This window comes from Simochromis diagramma, unplaced genomic scaffold (assembly GCF_900408965.1).
Source record: "Simochromis diagramma unplaced genomic scaffold, fSimDia1.1 OVJJ01000205.1, whole genome shotgun sequence".
In the NCBI taxonomy this organism is placed as follows: domain Eukaryota; kingdom Metazoa; phylum Chordata; class Actinopteri; order Cichliformes; family Cichlidae; genus Simochromis; species Simochromis diagramma.
In genome coordinates, this window is record NW_024386782.1 from 9,937,841 (window position 1) to 9,954,498 (window position 16,658).

At 39.2% G+C, this 16,658-nt stretch overlaps 2 protein-coding genes across 6 annotated transcripts in view; both read right to left on the bottom strand.

The window, feature by feature from the left end:
* Positions 1–73: 73 nt before the first annotated feature.
* On the bottom strand, positions 74–8,815 carry prtfdc1b (phosphoribosyl transferase domain containing 1b). 3 transcript variants are annotated; one of them, XR_005694541.1, is made up of 9 exons: positions 8,672–8,814; positions 8,344–8,450; positions 6,879–7,062; positions 5,839–5,904; positions 3,054–3,071; positions 1,334–1,416; positions 1,045–1,122; positions 881–957; positions 74–775 (listed from the first exon to the last, which is right to left on the bottom strand). XR_005694541.1 is itself a non-coding variant. In XM_040021693.1 (9 exons), the coding sequence occupies exons 1-9, from the start codon at positions 8,717–8,719 to the stop codon at positions 728–730; spliced, it is 648 nt and encodes a 215-aa protein (XP_039877627.1). In that variant the 5' UTR covers positions 8,720–8,815; the 3' UTR covers positions 74–727. The 3 variants fall into 3 exon arrangements, 2 of the variants coding, with proteins under 2 accessions (XP_039877627.1, XP_039877626.1); XM_040021693.1 differs by having other exon boundaries at positions 1,076–1,122; positions 6,909–7,062; positions 8,672–8,815; XM_040021692.1 differs by having other exon boundaries at positions 1,076–1,122; positions 8,672–8,813.
* Positions 8,816–12,954: 4,139 nt separating this feature from the next.
* pbx1a (pre-B-cell leukemia homeobox 1a) overlaps positions 12,955–16,658 on the bottom strand; it is a 50,569-nt gene continuing 46,865 nt past the window's right edge. For all 3 annotated transcript variants that reach the window (XM_040021690.1, XM_040021689.1, XM_040021691.1), the window contains one exon: positions 12,955–13,782. Coding sequence is in view for 2 of the 3 variants with exons in the window: in XM_040021689.1 (XP_039877623.1) it covers positions 13,690–13,782 (93 nt within the window). In the remaining variant the exon portion in view is untranslated. The remainder of the gene's footprint in view (positions 13,783–16,658) is intronic.

Here is a 16,658-nt window from a genome sequence, read left to right on the forward strand (position 1 = left end):
ATTGTAAATCAATTAGTACTAAAAACATTCATTCATAAAATCATGTGGGAACATTAATAGTAGAATGCAGAAATCTTAAAAAAACATTTTATTGTATGTTAGAACATAAACTGATACAGAGAAATGACAAAAGTACTCTACAGCAAGTGAAAAAACAAGCAAACACACACACAAAGGAGGTAGTAATGGCACTTAGTGTTGACAAGACTTGAACTGTTTCTCCCCTGTGTGTTAAAAGTGAGGGAAAATCAGATGAAACTTTAAAAAGGCATCGCACAGGTGGAGAACAAATTAAAAAAAAACCCAACTTCCTTTCATTTTAGGTTTTGTTGGTATTCCTCACATGCAGTGGTTATTGAATGCTTTACATTTCATAAAAGAAGCAGTACACCTGGGATGATTGGATGCTTTAGATATAGAGTTAGAACAGCATTCCCCCCCACTTAACACTACACGTTTTAAACCTGAATCACCTGTGTCAAAGCAACAAAGCTCCGACTTATCCTCAAGCATGCGCTTTTTGTGTTCAAATCTCCAGTTAAATGTTGCAGTGTGCGTTGTTAAAAATGTTAACATGTTTGGAACCAGGAATGTTATAACAACGCAGGCATGATTGGGATCAGATGTCACCATAGCAGCTGTAAGTCAATGGCATCTCACAGGAAGTGTCTGGGCTTGCTGTCCGATGACATCTGCTCGACAGTCGCCTCTATCGCCGGCCCTCTCTTTAAATCTTATATTTCATCTTCCCGGTGTCGCTGATCACGCAAATGTGCTAAAAGAAGCACCAAAGCACAGGTCTTTATTGTGTTACTGGATTCCCAATACAGTCGTCAAAAAAAAAAAAGAAAAGAAAGAAAGAAGCCAGACACTGACTTACACTGAGATCTCTAAAATACTCATTGTAGTCTAAAGCATATCCAACCACAAAACGATTGGGTATCTCAAAGCCGACATCTGAAAGCACAAAACGACAAAGGCAAATATTTCCAATAGTTTGGGACTCGGCAAATGCAACAATTTTTTTAACTGTGAATGACTCACTGAGCCATAAAAGGGTTGGTCAGGTACGTACAGTCAGGAACACATGCTGAGCTATGCGGCACTCTCTTCACCAGCAATCTGAGGGAAACAAAAGCACACATTATTTACAACAGCCCACTCAAACCGTCTCAGGAGACAGCGTCACTTCAAAAAAACCTGCGGTACCTGAGATCTGCATCACAATGTTAGTCTTTGCCTCTCTGTGTGTCTGTGTGTGTGTCTCGACTGAAAGGGGAAAACAGTGATTCGCAAAGCAGGAAATTGAGCTGGTTTTGTTTGGCGGCTTTACCCTGCTACTTTGATCATTTTGGGCCCGAAGGCTTCGACGTGCTTCAGGAGAGTCTTCATCGTCTTTCCGGTGCCTACAATGCCCTGTGAGGGTGGGGGTGGAAGATGTAGAAACTGGACTGAGAAAGTAATAACATGGCAGTGAGGAAAGAAAAAAGAACAAAAACTCAATTCTTCTTTCTCTGGACTAGAAGTGATACAGAAACTAAGTGCAGTCAGTGTCACACTGTACTCAAATTACGCAACTGTTTACAAGCATTCACTAGGAATTACTTGAATTCACTGAAAAGAGGAATTTAAACACAAACATGTGATATTCAATCAAAAAAAAAACAAAAAAACGTCATCTGACCTCTTGCTCTACGATGTAGGCAAACGCTGAGGCGAACCAAAGCCACAACAGTACGCTCGATCATGTCAGTTAAATGACCCATATTTAAATTCCTTACACAAAATAACTATTATGATGTAGTATGATCTGTTTTCTGTCAAGTCAGCTCAAGAGCCTCTCACTACCACAGTGAATGCTTTATAAATACTTTATTATCACAGTCCTGGTAAAAGTGGGGTTTCTATACAGAGGTCAGTCACTACATTGGCTGCACTTGCCAATAATGCCAAATCCTGTGCTCAAAACGTTGGTATTACTTTTGACAGGTGTTTGAGTTTTGAATCTCATGTCTCTAAGCTCATCCAGTCATCTAAGAAATATCGCTAAAATCCTTTGCTGTGAGCCCCGAACTACACACCTATCTCTCTCGTATCTAGTGAAACATTTTGTAACCTTGTGTGTTTCAGTGCTTTAGTATTAAAGTCATTACTATCTATCAGTGCTTGTATTTTACCCCTTGTAAATACCATGGAGTGATGACTGCCATTTTACAATACTGATAGCAAAAAGGGTTTTTTACTGACCAACCCACTGCACAAGTCAAAACTAAGACAAGGTTGTCTTTTTAAAAATGCAATTGCATAACAAGTACACAGCAGTATCTATGTCTTATAAATATGGAAAATTCTGCCTGTGGAAATCCTGTCGGCTGAGTCATCGACCTCCTTAGAGCCTTTCCTGATTTTGACTTTTTATTTCCTTTTAACTCTGTTACTTCCTGTACAATGTGACGCACCTGATGTAATGTATTGGTTTTTGTGAGACGCTAAGTCTTTCCATCTTGCTTTATCCCGATGACGTTGACACACAATAAAGATTTTAATATTACTTAAAGCTGAAGCGGCCACAGATTACGAGTTCCCTGTCACACACAGTTGTGCACTGACTAAAGGGAGCTGTTTCAAAATGTTTACTCCTACAATCTTTTTACAGTAAGTACTTATCATGAATGCCCACGATGATGACTGTAGGCCTACATTTCCTTTTTATTTTTTTGCAGTGCACCTATTCCAGTATGTAGGGCAAGGCAAGATTTTCAATGATGTTAGTTAACACACACACACACACACACACACACACACACACACACACACACACACACACACACACAAAGCAATAAATCTATTTGGTTTCTCAAATATGGGTCAGGCAATTAAAAAGTGTCCTCATGTTGAATTCAGGACCTTCAAGAAGAAGATAAAAACTTTAAATGAGTTTTGCTGACCTGGAAAACATCATCATCAACAACAACAACAACAACAAGGAACACAATAAGGTCCATTTGGTGAACACGGGGAAAAGCAGAGTAGCAAAAACATGGCTGACTCACCTCCACAACCAGAACATTCTTATGGAGCGAGCATGTCGGGGAGAAAAGAGAGGGCAGGAACAAACAATTACTCTTGATTGAAAACAGATAATCTGCTCCACACTTACTCCAAGACTAAAACTCACACGTTTAAAAAAAAGACAAAAGCCATTTAGAGGTGATTTAAGAAGCAATTAATTATAAACAGAGAAATACACTTTGTTGTGTTCTGAAGTGCAACACAAAACCAACTGACGAATAATTTTTCAGGAAATGATCAGGCTGCAGCTGAAATAAAAGCAGAAGTACTGAAATATGGCCAATATCAGCTAAACCAACCACATTTCTTCATACACTACATCCGCGAGACTCTTTGCATTTATGATATCAGTGATTCAGCTAAACGAATGATCCTAATCCAGATTGGAAAGCTATGTTCCTGCAGCGCTGCCCTGAATGTCGCGCAGAAATAGCTGAAATTCTGCGAATGTCTGTCTAATAAACTGAAGACGACTGGGCAGTGTCTTTATTAAGAGCCGCTGTCTGGGCTTCGCTTCAACTTAGCTAGGACACGATGAAAAGTGAAACTCTCTAACTGCCAGAGTTTACTCCACTTTTTTAAACAAAGGGTTCATCCGAGGGTGCAGTCGTGCTTTGTTTAGGACTCATTATTCATCCAGATTTATTTAGAGCGCACTAAACCCTGGAGAAATGCAAAAGCAATGAGCTATACAAGATATGTAAAGCTCACTGTCTGAAAACTACATTTCAGGGAGGCCAAAAAGCAAATGAACAGTAATGTGTACACTGTTAAACAATTAGGTAACCTCTTCCTGGAAAGCATCACCTCATTCTGTTAGGACCTGGGACAAAAATTAGCAGCACGTCACAGTGAGCTCAGGGATTTCACAAGCACACTAAACATTCTGTGAGGAAAGCAGTGAGTCAAGCCTACTACCTCATATACTATTCAAGTTTTAGGCACCTGGCTACTGTGTGCATGTACTGCTGAGGTATGCGTATGACTGTGAATGTTCATATCAGCTGACTTTAATTATCTAAAAATACCCATGCTGACTTGTAACTCCCATAGTAACGGTTAATGATTCATCCCTCTGTATGCTTACATAGATATGTGCACGTGTGTGTGTGTGAGTGGGAGTTAAAGCTGCTTACTTGGCAAAAAGGTTGTACACAGATCCTTTTATAAGAAATATATAGGTATGAACAGCAGAGCTCACATAATTGTGAGATGGTTTAAATCTCTGGTGAAAATTGGAATTTAGGCCGGTTTTATTTATTTATTTTTTTCTAATAAACCAGATTTAGTAAGCAGAAATGTGGTTTGAATGCTCTGTTATGCCAAACACATTTACTTAATGCTAAGAGGAGTGCTGTGTGCTCTCTATAGGCTCATCTTGTCTGTCTTTTTCTTTTCTTTCTTTCTTTCTTTAATTGTGTAATTTAGGCCACTTTCCCCGCTGAATAGTCTTTGAACCCTTTAGGACTTTCCAGATTGAATATAAGCACACAAATATTTTCTCATTAGTTTTTATTTCAATTTTTTGTTTTGAATTCTGCTTATTTTCAGTTAGTTTCTTGTTTCAGTTTAGTTTTTATTGTATAAAATGTTTAGTTTTACTTTAGTCTGAATTAGTTTCAGTGTTTCCGTCTTTGTATTCACCATTGTATGGCGGGCACATGTCCAAGGCAAGATTTGGGCAAATCAGCAGAGGTATTACAATAAAAACACAAAACCATTTGAAAGCAGTTGACTCACTGTCTCATGGACATCTAAAGACATCCATCAACGCCTCATCAGGCATGTTGTAACTACATTTTTACCAAACTAAAACTAAGGGTATTTCCTCTATACTTTTAATTTTATTTCAGTTAGTTTTCAAAGTTCACAATATTGTTTCAGATAGTTTTAATATTTTTTAATTTGTTGCTTTTATTTTTGTTTTAGTTGACTAAAATGTTTTAGTTTGGTTTAATTTCACTTTAATAATACCTCTAGTGGTCACTCAGCACTATGAATGATCTGCTGCCGTCACAGAACCCCATCATGCTGTAATCAGTGCTGATTATTCTTTCTAAATCAAACTAGTTACATGTCATGTAATCAGGGCCTTTAATGTTAGATTGAGTCCTTCCTAACCTGCTGTAAACAAACAAATAAAATGTTTTCTTTGTCATTTTTTTCCGAGACACAAAAAATACAATTATGTATATATGTATTTTACAAGAAAACAGGATGAAAGCATCTAAAAGTTTTGCTTTTCTTATTTCCAATCCTGGAAATGATTTTACAACTCTTTCTAATAAGGTGACTGTCATCACCACAAGTCTGCACTGTTTCACTGAGACCCTTTGTTAGGTGGCATGCACTATCAAAGGCTGGCAACAGCCTGCACACACACTCGAGTTCTGTGAGCTACCATCTCTGATTACAGGATAACACGACGAGCCGTAGAAGAGGGACTGTGTTAAGTAAATCTGTCATCCCCTTGATCTACCGAGGTACGCACTCAGTATGGCCTCCAATTTACACCATACATTTTGCTTCACTTGAGATAAAATGGAATAAACCTTTCGTCATAGCTGGCATGTGATCAGCGCTAGGTGTGTCAGAAACTGCCATCTTTGATCTCATTCACTGAAGTGAGGCAAACAGCACATTAGAGGGAAGGGTGCCCTCTTGAGGCTGCTGTCTATCAACAATCACCATCTCCATGCTACCTATTTTTACAAAAGCAGGGCCCATCTTAAGGCTCAGACGTCTCAATGATAATGAAAATCTTACCTTTCCAGCTAAAAAAGACAAGTCCTCTCCTCCGAGGATGTGAAGATCCTCTGTTGACTCGTCATTCTGTGGACATAAAATACAGGAGAAATATTTTCAATTATCCATTCATCTATCTATAAGAGATATGATCTCTCAAGAATGCACTGAGTCTATCCTGGAGCTTCATCTCATTTGGACATGGCTGAAAAAACACCTCACCCAGGAGGCATGCAAGTCCAATGCCCGAACCAGCTCAACTTGTTTAAAGAGGTATATCTGTTCAATTCCTCATTAACTCAGATATAATCAACTAATCACATGACAGCAACTCAAAGCTTTTATGTATGTAGACATGGTTAAAATGACCAGCTGAAGTTCAAATCGAGTTTCAGAATAAGGATAAAAGAGGAATTAAGTGACTCTGAGCATAGCTTGGCTGTGACTGTGCCAGACCGGTCTGAGTATTTCAGAAACTGCTGATCTACTTGGATTTTCCCACAGAACCATCTCTAGGGTTCATAGAGAATTGTCCAAAAAAGAGAAAATATTCAGTAAGTGCCAGTTCTCTGCGCGAAGATGCGTTGTTGACGCCAGAGGTCAGAGGAGAGACTTCATTGATCTGATAGAAAGGCAACAGTAACTCAGATATATCTGTATGCACATCACATTGAACCCTGGAGCAGATTGGCTGTCACAGCAGAAGACCACACCGGGTGCCACCTTCGTCATCTAAGAACAGGGAATAATTCTCCACAGAGAAGTTTAACCCTGTGTAGCTTGAAGGTGTACCCAATAAAGTGGCCAGTGAGGGTATCTCACCAGCAGTACTTCACAGCTAAAAAAAATTGTCAGCAATCACATCAAATCATAACAGCACTTTCAAGGCAAAGTTAGAGGAAGACACCAATGTTCTAATGCATGAAAAATAATACACATCTTGTGACTAACTCTGAACTCACAGGTGATACTTTTGAGCGTGAAAATGCTTTCCACTTCTCACACAAATGCCACTCAAGATAAACTGTCAGCTTTCTTTGCTGGAGTGGGCAACAGCTCACCAAGTAACTCTTGAGACGAATGAAGTGTACCGTCATGGGGATTGTGCAGTTGGAGTTGTGGCTAAGGTCCTTGATCCTGTCCACCAGGTCGGCACAAAACTGGTAACCTCCTTTCAGCACGCACAGGACCACAATGGCGTGGTTTCCCAGGTCATCCATGATGTTTCTAGCGAGACGTTCTGTTCTGTGTACAATGAAGAAAAGGTGAATTACCTCTAAAAGACCTCTTTTCTCGTCAGTTAAGACAGTTTTGAAATCCCTGTCGGTCCACAACCATATGTTATGTTTAAATTTGTTTAGCTTTGTGTTCTTATTTCACCATAATGAATAATTCTGGTTAAATATGCAAAGACAGGTAAACTGATTGATTAACCGTTTACTACATTTAAATAAATGTTTTAAATATTTTATAAGAAAGAACAACAGATGGCTCACATGTGATTTAAACTGACTACTGGCAAAGCACTTTTTGACACTAATTGAGCACCTAAAACGCTTATTCAGCCAGTCGCACACACATTCCTACTGCACTTTTTATTCTGTGCCTAAGCAACTTGTTTAAACATCTGACCACAACTATACATAGTAGTACATGCCCATGCTTCAGTACTGTTCCGCCCGCTCATGCTGTTTGACATGAAATGATAATCATAAGGTGTTCTACGTGCGTAAATTCTAAAAATGGCTGATTTGAGCCCATTGCTAGCTGGTTGCCAGAGAACCTCTTTTGTAGATATAAATTATAACTACTGTTATTACATAAAACTGACATAGTTCTGTTATTAAATAAAAGTGCACGGGTATTAAGAACAGATCATTTTAGACCTTTGTTAGACGATTGCTGGGAAACATCATGATGTCATGATATCGGTAATAGATTAAAAACTTCAGGCGCATAAAATGTACCCGTGTGCCAAGTTTGGTTATTCGGCTCCTGATCGTGTAACGGCAGGTAGCAGGAACATAAACAAACCCACATACAGAGCTTTTGTGTTTTACAGTAAGATAAAAAGCTTTGTGTCACGTGACAAAAACACTAATTATTTAATTAAAAATTCATTTTCTGATTTCTTTTATAGACATACAGAAGTTAATAAGTACTATTTAAAACAAAGTATGATTGAACTCCTGCTGGCTTTTCTCTTTTTACCAAAAAAGTATGAATACACGCGGGGAGTTACTGTGGGATTTGAGCTTTCATTGGGGAGCTGTGGTTTTTTCTTTATTTTGTTTGTTTCTTTGGGGAATTTCTAAGCTTTACCAGGATTCATTTCAATAAAAGCATGCCAAAACTTCCGTCAAGTTCATATCGCATAATCTGTGCATGATATCCCCTGGATTTCCCCAGAAACTGTACAAAGGCTTTTATGCAGCCCCCGTGCAAAAGCATATGGGAACATTACTTCCTTGATGCACGATTTTATCAAAGAACAAAGAAAGCGACTTCCCAGTTGTAGCCATGTACCTGTCCATAATCACGCCATGCGGGATGATGACACAGTCTAAATCTCCGGAGTAGTGTGCTGGATAGCTGAAGAGATCTAAACTGTAGCCTGGCCAGTCATCTTTAATCTGCAGGGGGGGAGATAAACGCAAACATCATGTTTCTGCTGTGCTACAAGGAGAAAAACAGCGGGTACGAGTTTTATCTTGTTTGCACCAGAAGCGCATGTGACTTTAAGCAATCTGCAAGACGCGCAAAGTTGTCTGCCTGCGCAAATTGTGCATCCATACACGAGCGACGCTTTTCTTCGACACTTGTCCCTTCCCCGTCAGCCCCCTAATTTAATTACCACAATCCCCTCGCTTCTTCCTTCGGACTGGACGGCAAATTCTGCCATGTTGTTTTTCCACCGCCACAAAAGGAGCTTTTGTCTCAGGAAAGTTGATAGAGGGAGTTGGCACCAACAGGAGAGAGGAGGAGCATCGGGGTGAAGGAATGTTAGGAAACCGAACACTTTGCATTTCTCGCTGTCAAACAGCAACCATCCAGCAGGGGCGCTCTAACATTAGATTTACATGTACTGCTGCTTTTCATGGGGCCCCACCTTTCTGTGTTTACCTGTTCAAGGGCTAGTAATGAAGTGATCACTTTTTGGCACAACACCGGGCAGTGTTGGAGAGAATACCCAAAACTAACAGTATACTACATCATACAATCATGAGGAAAATCATGCAACAAAAAATATATATATTTATTAAATGTTTTTATTATTCAGAACGGGCAGTGCCGTGGAGATCGTTTCATGAAACCTGCCTTTTTCTAACCATGCATCATTTTTACAAAGTTACAAGTCTTTCAGATGAAAACTTCTTCTGTAAAAAGGAGAGCAGCTCTGAAATGCAATCATCAGTATTCACCGGAAGGCTTGATATTTGTTGATTTTGAATTGCCGTGTTTTTCACATATGCATATCATTCTGCTGTCACTGTTTTTCCATGACAGGAAAATACACAGAGACTGAATCTGAGTGGTTTTCTGAGAGAAAAGAGTGAAAGAGATGGATCAGCTGCAAAGAAAACAGAAGAGGCGTCATCACTCTGGGGATATAACGAAAGTTTTTAGTGTTGTGCAAGAGTAACTGGGGGGAAAAACCCAAAACTGAAATGCTGATTACTGATAGGGTAGGGTTTTACTTCAGTCAAAACATTCCCACTGGGAAATACTGAAAGCAATCTTTCCTGTTCCATATCACAGTGTGGAGGATGTGAAAGTTTTGACAAAATGTGTTAAAGTCGCCATCTAGTGGAAGAAGACAAACACTTCTGGCTCTTCTGTACACAGCTTTTCTTCTGATCAATCATTTTGTCTTCATGTAACTGAATCTTTAAACAGCCTGGATACATGACCCCTCTTAAACATTCATTAAAACGTTGCCTTGTGCCATTATAAAAATAAGAGATGAGTAACAGACTGTAATACAGAAAAATTCAGGGGCCACACCCTGTCTCCTGTGCATGATATAATCTGTGGGTTACAGTGTGTAAATGAGTGAATTTAAGATGAAGCATCCAGGCAATGTGTGAGTGGTAGTTTCACTGCATATTCAAGCAGTATGGGCTCTGCTGAGAAGAGGGAGACACAAGGTGTCTGAGCCACTCATCCATGCCCCTTCCACAGCAGCTGCAATTTAAACAGTGCTTCACTGACAGCTGGAAAACAGATGTCAACAGCAGCATTATATTTCAGTCGGCCTGTGCAGTGTCACCACCTCGGCGGTGTGAGAATTACGCTGCATGACAAAAAAAATCCCTCAAAAATTAAGTAAAACTCAGTCTGCGTGAGTTATCTCACTTGATGTTATTGTTTCAGATGACAAAGCTGCAGGCTTGACACTGGAATAATCTCGCTCATGAGCATCTACTGCAGCACTGCAGAGGCCAGGAGATGAGAAGTCTTGTCAGATTGTTTTTGAGGCCCTCTCTGCTGGTGAGCACAACCCGGCTCCTTCGCTGCCCTCGGGGTGCAGGGGAGCAGTCTGGCTTTGGCACTTCACACTCGCTCAGCAGTCAAGGCCTCTGACCGTCCGCAGACTATACCACCAACTGCTCCCACATACCCTCGGCCCTGTTGTTTGGCCAATTATGAATATTCACTTGCTATGAATGTAATTCTGTCAGACATGCAACTGTCCATTCAGATATTGTCAGCAGTGTTGTTTGTATTTGAAGAATCTGATCATTTTCTCATTTTCTATCAGATTTTGAGCCGAATCACGACTTCAAGTGATTTTGCTTGAGCAATGTCCTGCATTGTTATCCTACTAAGACACATCATGAGCCACACTAAGAACTGAATTTTAAGCTTACAGAAAAACTCAATAGACCATAAAAATGTATGTAAGGTGTAAGGTGAGACTGCTTTGTTTGAATTTTGGGTTGATGAGGGGAATCCAATCAGAAAAAATTGGGTTTTAAGGAGGAGGAAGGTAACTGGCAAGTGTAGATGAACAGAGGAGTCGCACCAAGCTGTGAATCATACAAAGCTACTTTGGTCCAAGAATAAATATATCGAGCTGGAAGAAACCAAAATAGGTCTCCTTTAAAGGCCTCCTTCCTCAGTAGGACACAAAGAGCTTGGAGCTTGGAGAGTATGGCAGAGTAAGAGATTTTTTTTTTTGTCTTGGTCTTTGGATTTGTCATGACATGACGTGAATCACATTGATTAATGCAATAACCTATTGTGCAACAATCTAAACCCCTGGGTCCTGACATTCATGTGAATACTATGCAGACATACTAAGCACAACCCCCACAGCAGCAACAACCGCCATCAGCAGCAGCCTCCCCCAGCACGACAATTTGTCATCATGAAAAACTGCTCGAGCAACATGACAAGGAGCTCAAGGTGTTGACCGGGCTCCCACGATATCAACAAACATGACACAAAATTATATTAACAAGACCAAATCTACTTCAGTCTGTAACAACTGCTGAAAAATACTACCAATTAAGAAAAAGCCTGTCAGTGTCAACCAGTGAGAGGTGCTGATGAGTATATACAGAAGCTTTTGTGGCTCACAGTCAATACACTCTAAGTTTCTGGGTGGCACAGTGGTGTAGCACCACAAGTCACAACAAGAAGATTCCCAGTTTGATCCACAACTGGGACCTCTCTGTGTGGAGGTGCTCCAGCTTCCTCCCTCAGTCCAAACACATACCTGTCAGGTTAACTGGTGATTCTAAATTGGACTTGCTTGTGAGGTAGATAAAGTGCTTTAAGTGTACAGAATAAATTGCTCTATGAGTGTATGGCTAAGGTACGACCTGAAGTTAAAAATGCTACATAAACACATGTGTGTTACATCCTCAGTACACACAAAACCCTTCGTTCACTGTAAATGCTTGGATTTGGTTCAGTGTGCTTTTATCTGAGTGCATGTGTCCAAATATGTTGAATATGTTTGGACAAGAGCCATCATGAATGGTAGGAAGATGTGGAGCCATTAAGGGGGTGGGGGCTCACTAACCTTGGCTGACTTTCAGTTATCACAGCAGTGATTACCATCGCGCCATTGACGCCTCCGTGTGAGCAAAAAGGTAGAGTCGTTGCTGTCTCGTAAAGCCACAATAATAAAAAATGCTGGATGTATGATCGCTCTGCATTACATATCATTTTAATGTGTTGAAAACCCTTTTCCAACAAAGCAAGTCAAGCACAGTGGTGCACATTAACACATGTTGAAAACCCATGAGCTAATTCACAAGAATAGGAAAACAAACAAACAACAAAAAAAAAAAAAAAAAAAAAAAAAAAAATAGGAGCCTACGTTAAGCATACCATAAAAAAATACAAATACAAACAAATAGGCCACACAACATAAAAAGTGTCTATAAACAAGGTTAGACTGCTCAGAAAACACATTATTTGACAGAATGACTCGTCCCTTCTTTAAGTACTTCATCGTTAACGCTTCCTTGTAAAACTTTGATACTGAGAAGAATCAGCCTGATAGGTACGGAGGCAAGCATGACTTTAAACATCTATATTTGTTTTGGTGTCAGTTCTAGAGTTACTAAAGCACTTCCAGCAGAATAATGCACTGATTTATATGCAAATGAACATCCTAACAAGGACACAATTCAACAAAAAATGCGTAACACGTCAAAAACTGTCCTCAGCTGAGCCGCAGTTCATCCACCTGCTCCTTCCGTCGTGACGGTGATCATTGGCTTCATGCTACGAGCATCTGTGGGCCTGCGCCGCAGCTTCAGGAGCAAAGATCCACTGTGCGAGCATGTAAAACTCTATTAGCATAATGACTTCCCTGTTTAAGTGGATTGCAACAAACTGAGTTACATGCGTCTTTGACAAACTTTTGTCTGCGATGAAAGCAATATTTCTTTTCATATTTCTCTCGGAAAGGATCGGGATTAGTAACAAAGTAACCAAACACGGCGAGTAAACTGAGCAGTTTTGTTTTGGCATGATCAGAATCTGCTGCGATAAAGAAGAACTCAGAAAAACACAATTCCTACTTTTCCTATTAAATCTGTCATTCGTTTATCTGCAGAACCAAAACCAACATTGTGCAAAATCGTCTAGGTTAATGATTCTTAATGAATAATGTCAAGCTTGTCTGATTTGATGACAGGTATTTATTTATTGTTTTACAGATAACATACTTCACAGGGTTACCTTAGAGGTAAAAATCTCCTGACAGAACTTGGTTTTGACTCGTCGGAGACAGCGAGGGGAAGATGAACATACTTTTTGTCAAGCACACATTGTAAACAACTGAGCAATATTTAAGTCTAAATGGCGTACCATAGAATAGGTGAGAGACAACAAAATGTAAGTAAGAAGATGTGCCTCTTGCTCGCAAAGACAAAAGTTTCATTTTTACAAAACAAATAATGGTCACTGACATTTTTCTACTTTTTTTGTTGTTTTTTTTAAGTGGCTGAGAGGTAGAATGAAGTATTTTCAGTTAAAACCAATGATTTTATTTCTTTGCTTTATCTTATCGTCATAATGAGCGAAAACATTACGAGTGAATAAGGAACCCCAGCCCTCCGATTATAATGTGAAATCTGTACAAACATCTCCATTGATTGCAATATCGTTTAACTTTTTGAAATATTTTTTATTGTGAAACTTTTTGTTTGTATCCCAAAAGTCCATCGTTATAAGCAGAGGAAATATTATTGAATTTTTCTGGTTAGGATTTCGTGGTACCTCGCCGTACGGTGGGGCAGTGAATTCCTTTTTTTCTTCTTCTTTTTTTTAATACTGCGAATAGCAACGTCAGTTCATGTTTTTTACATTTTTTGTTTGTTTTTCGTGGATGGAGTGTAGAGATGGATATATTCAGTTGGAAGTATCTGAATGAACGCTTCCGGGTCCTTCTGTGGGCGATGTCACTGACGAAGGAGTCGGAGCATCTTGCCAGCCACCGTTTGTCTGTAAAGACACAAGAAGACAAAGTTAGCGTGAATATGAACGTGGCACGTGATATGAAATGTCATCATTCTTTATATTAAGGATGGGCTGCTAAATTGTGTCAAAAATCTCAAACACGATTAGCTTGGTTATTATTCAGGGCTGTTATTTAACTGACTTCATGCATTTACAGAGCTCTTTTCTTCTTTAGTTTTCTCCAAACCAAATCACTAAAATGAAAACAAATAAACACAAACTACAGTTAATATGAAATAAAATAAAAAGAGTGGTTCTAGATTTATAAGAAAAGAGTAAATAGAAGGGAAAAAAAACATGTTTTTTACCCCAAAATAAAATATTCTTAGTAAAAACTCTCCTCCTCCTGTTTGTGTTGTGAACAAGAGTTAGGTGAGGAGTTTACCTCACAGGTTCATGCAAACCATGAGGCTGGAGCCTGGAGGTGTTTAACTCGGTTGGTTCTGATCAGATATAATAAAAACAATCTGCACGTTGGCATATTGCTACTCACTAACACATTATGTCCTGTTTTCTTTAAAATCAAAATATGCCAGGGATGACGCTGGTCACAACTTGTACACTTCGGTTTTTGTGCAGAGTAAATTAATACGTTATAATGCGTTAATTAATCTGCAGACTCCTGTCAGAGCGAGGCTGGAATATTTTCTTTATGTTGAGCCAAATGACCACACAGGACAGTGGTATTAATCTGCTCATTGGACTCTTAAACAGGGAGACAATAAGACAATTTATAGAGCCTTTTGCTGTAAAAATGAAACTTCATCATATGCTTTCATTACAAGGGACTACCGGTGCACTACACCCTAGTTTTATAAAGTACCCATACGCCGTACAGCTGCACTGTAACTGATTATACTCTAATATCTACAGGAAGATACTATAATAGGTGTGTGCATATGTGTTAGTATGCTGGGTCACTACTGTAATTTACTGAGGTAAGGTTGCTTGGAAAAACTAATGAATAGTGAAGATTTCTTTGAAAATTACAATTTTACTTTAAAATATACATAAACCCTTTTACAGTGTGCTGTACAGACTCACCCGTCCCCCCAGATATGTTCAAATAGAGCCAAATATTGAGCCCAACAAAAGCACTCTTTGCCTTCTATATGACATCTATGTAATATAAACCACGCTACTTAATATTTACATCTTTAGTGTATTGATTGAAGATAATAAATGTGGAACTACACCTGCCAATAAAAAGGAGTAGGCTGTAGGTAACGCCTTCGAAAAATATTCACAGCAGAAGGTTTTGCTTAGCAGGTTTTGTTGTTAAATATATATGAAGAATACCAGGTAAACCCTAAACGTAAAAGCAAATATAAAAGACTTCCTCAAAAGCAGTGATGTTGCTCCTAAAACCTCTAAATGAAAGCACTAAAAACTGTCAAACGATGCTTTCAGAAAAAGAAATAAATTATCATGCCACTTCTTTCACTTGGACCTCCACATGGTCGACATAATGTGAGATAAACAGCAAAGATAAAACAGCGAATACGCAGACCTTTCATATATCTCAGAATATACCCCTGAGATGGATGATAAAAGAATAAATTATCACAATAAAAAAAAAGCTCTTTAAAATGGAAGCCTTCTCAAATCATCATAAAAGGTTGGCTAAAGACCATTAATTGCAATTTCAACGCTATTAGTGAGTGCTGGGAATGTGCTTTGGCAGCCTCTTATTTCCAAACCCTGTTATTTTGTGTAAAGACCGTCTGTCATCTTATTCAGAAGCAAGAAGAGGGAAAAAAGAAAGAATGAGGAGGGGAAAAAAATGCATTTCCAGTCTCAGAGAAAGTCGACACCCACCAGCAATTTGAGGGGCTGTAATTGCTGTTCAAGGATAAAGAAGGAGAGGTGAACCACGAGAGTTCAGTCAGTAAATCTTAGAAAGAATAAAAAAAATCTATCATTTGGGCTAAATAGATGCACGACTTCATTCATAAGCTTCAATAAAACACTGCAATTTTTGTTAGTAAAACTGTAAAAGAGCCTCATATTGTTAAGAATTTCCAAAATAGTTATTTCTATTCTTTTCTAAAGCTTTCAAAGTAAGTGTTTCTACTCAGGCTGGATCTGCGATCTATTTCACAACAAACAGCACAATTAGTTTTAATTATTTTTAATATATCGATTACTGCAATTTGAATTTTGCAGGGTGGCTCATTTGAGTTTTGGGGGGGTGGGGCTTGCCTTGACAATAAAAGCACTTAAAAACCAAATGCGTCGTTGAGCGTCCAGTTCCAATTTATTAATGAAGCCATTTATGGTAGCTGCAGTTTAACCACTCATTTATGTATGACAATTACACTGCAGTCATGATACGCTACGTTTCTCTGAATTACTAAATCATTTGATATTTGATGTTTAAAAAAATCCTCAAAGACTAATGAAGATAAAAGAAAAAAGCATTTAGAGCAGAACAAAGTTTTTTATAATCCTCTACTACCTCCACATATAAAAAGCGTTTTTTTCATGAACAAAAAGCAAAATTAATAAGAAAAAGAAAGAAGCCAAATTAGCTGCGCGACTGAGGTCAGAGATTCATAATTTGGTGTGTTGTTATTAGTCTAAATTACAGATGTAAAACGAGCCTGTTGCATGCTGCAGCGCGCTGGACGCGTTCTCGTTCTTATTTTAGCATGAGGGGTGTTGCAGGCTTGGCTGTCAGTGCTGCTGTTCCTGTGGATGAATGATCTGGCCAATGTGCTTGGACTGTTAGCCCAAAGCCTCGCTCTTTCTGTCCCTGTGACTGTCGTATTGATTCTGTTCAGCCCCGCTCGGCCTGTCGCTGTGGATCTACATGCTAACACACCGCCTCGAGTGGTGCCTGTCCCGCCCCGCCCGGCCCA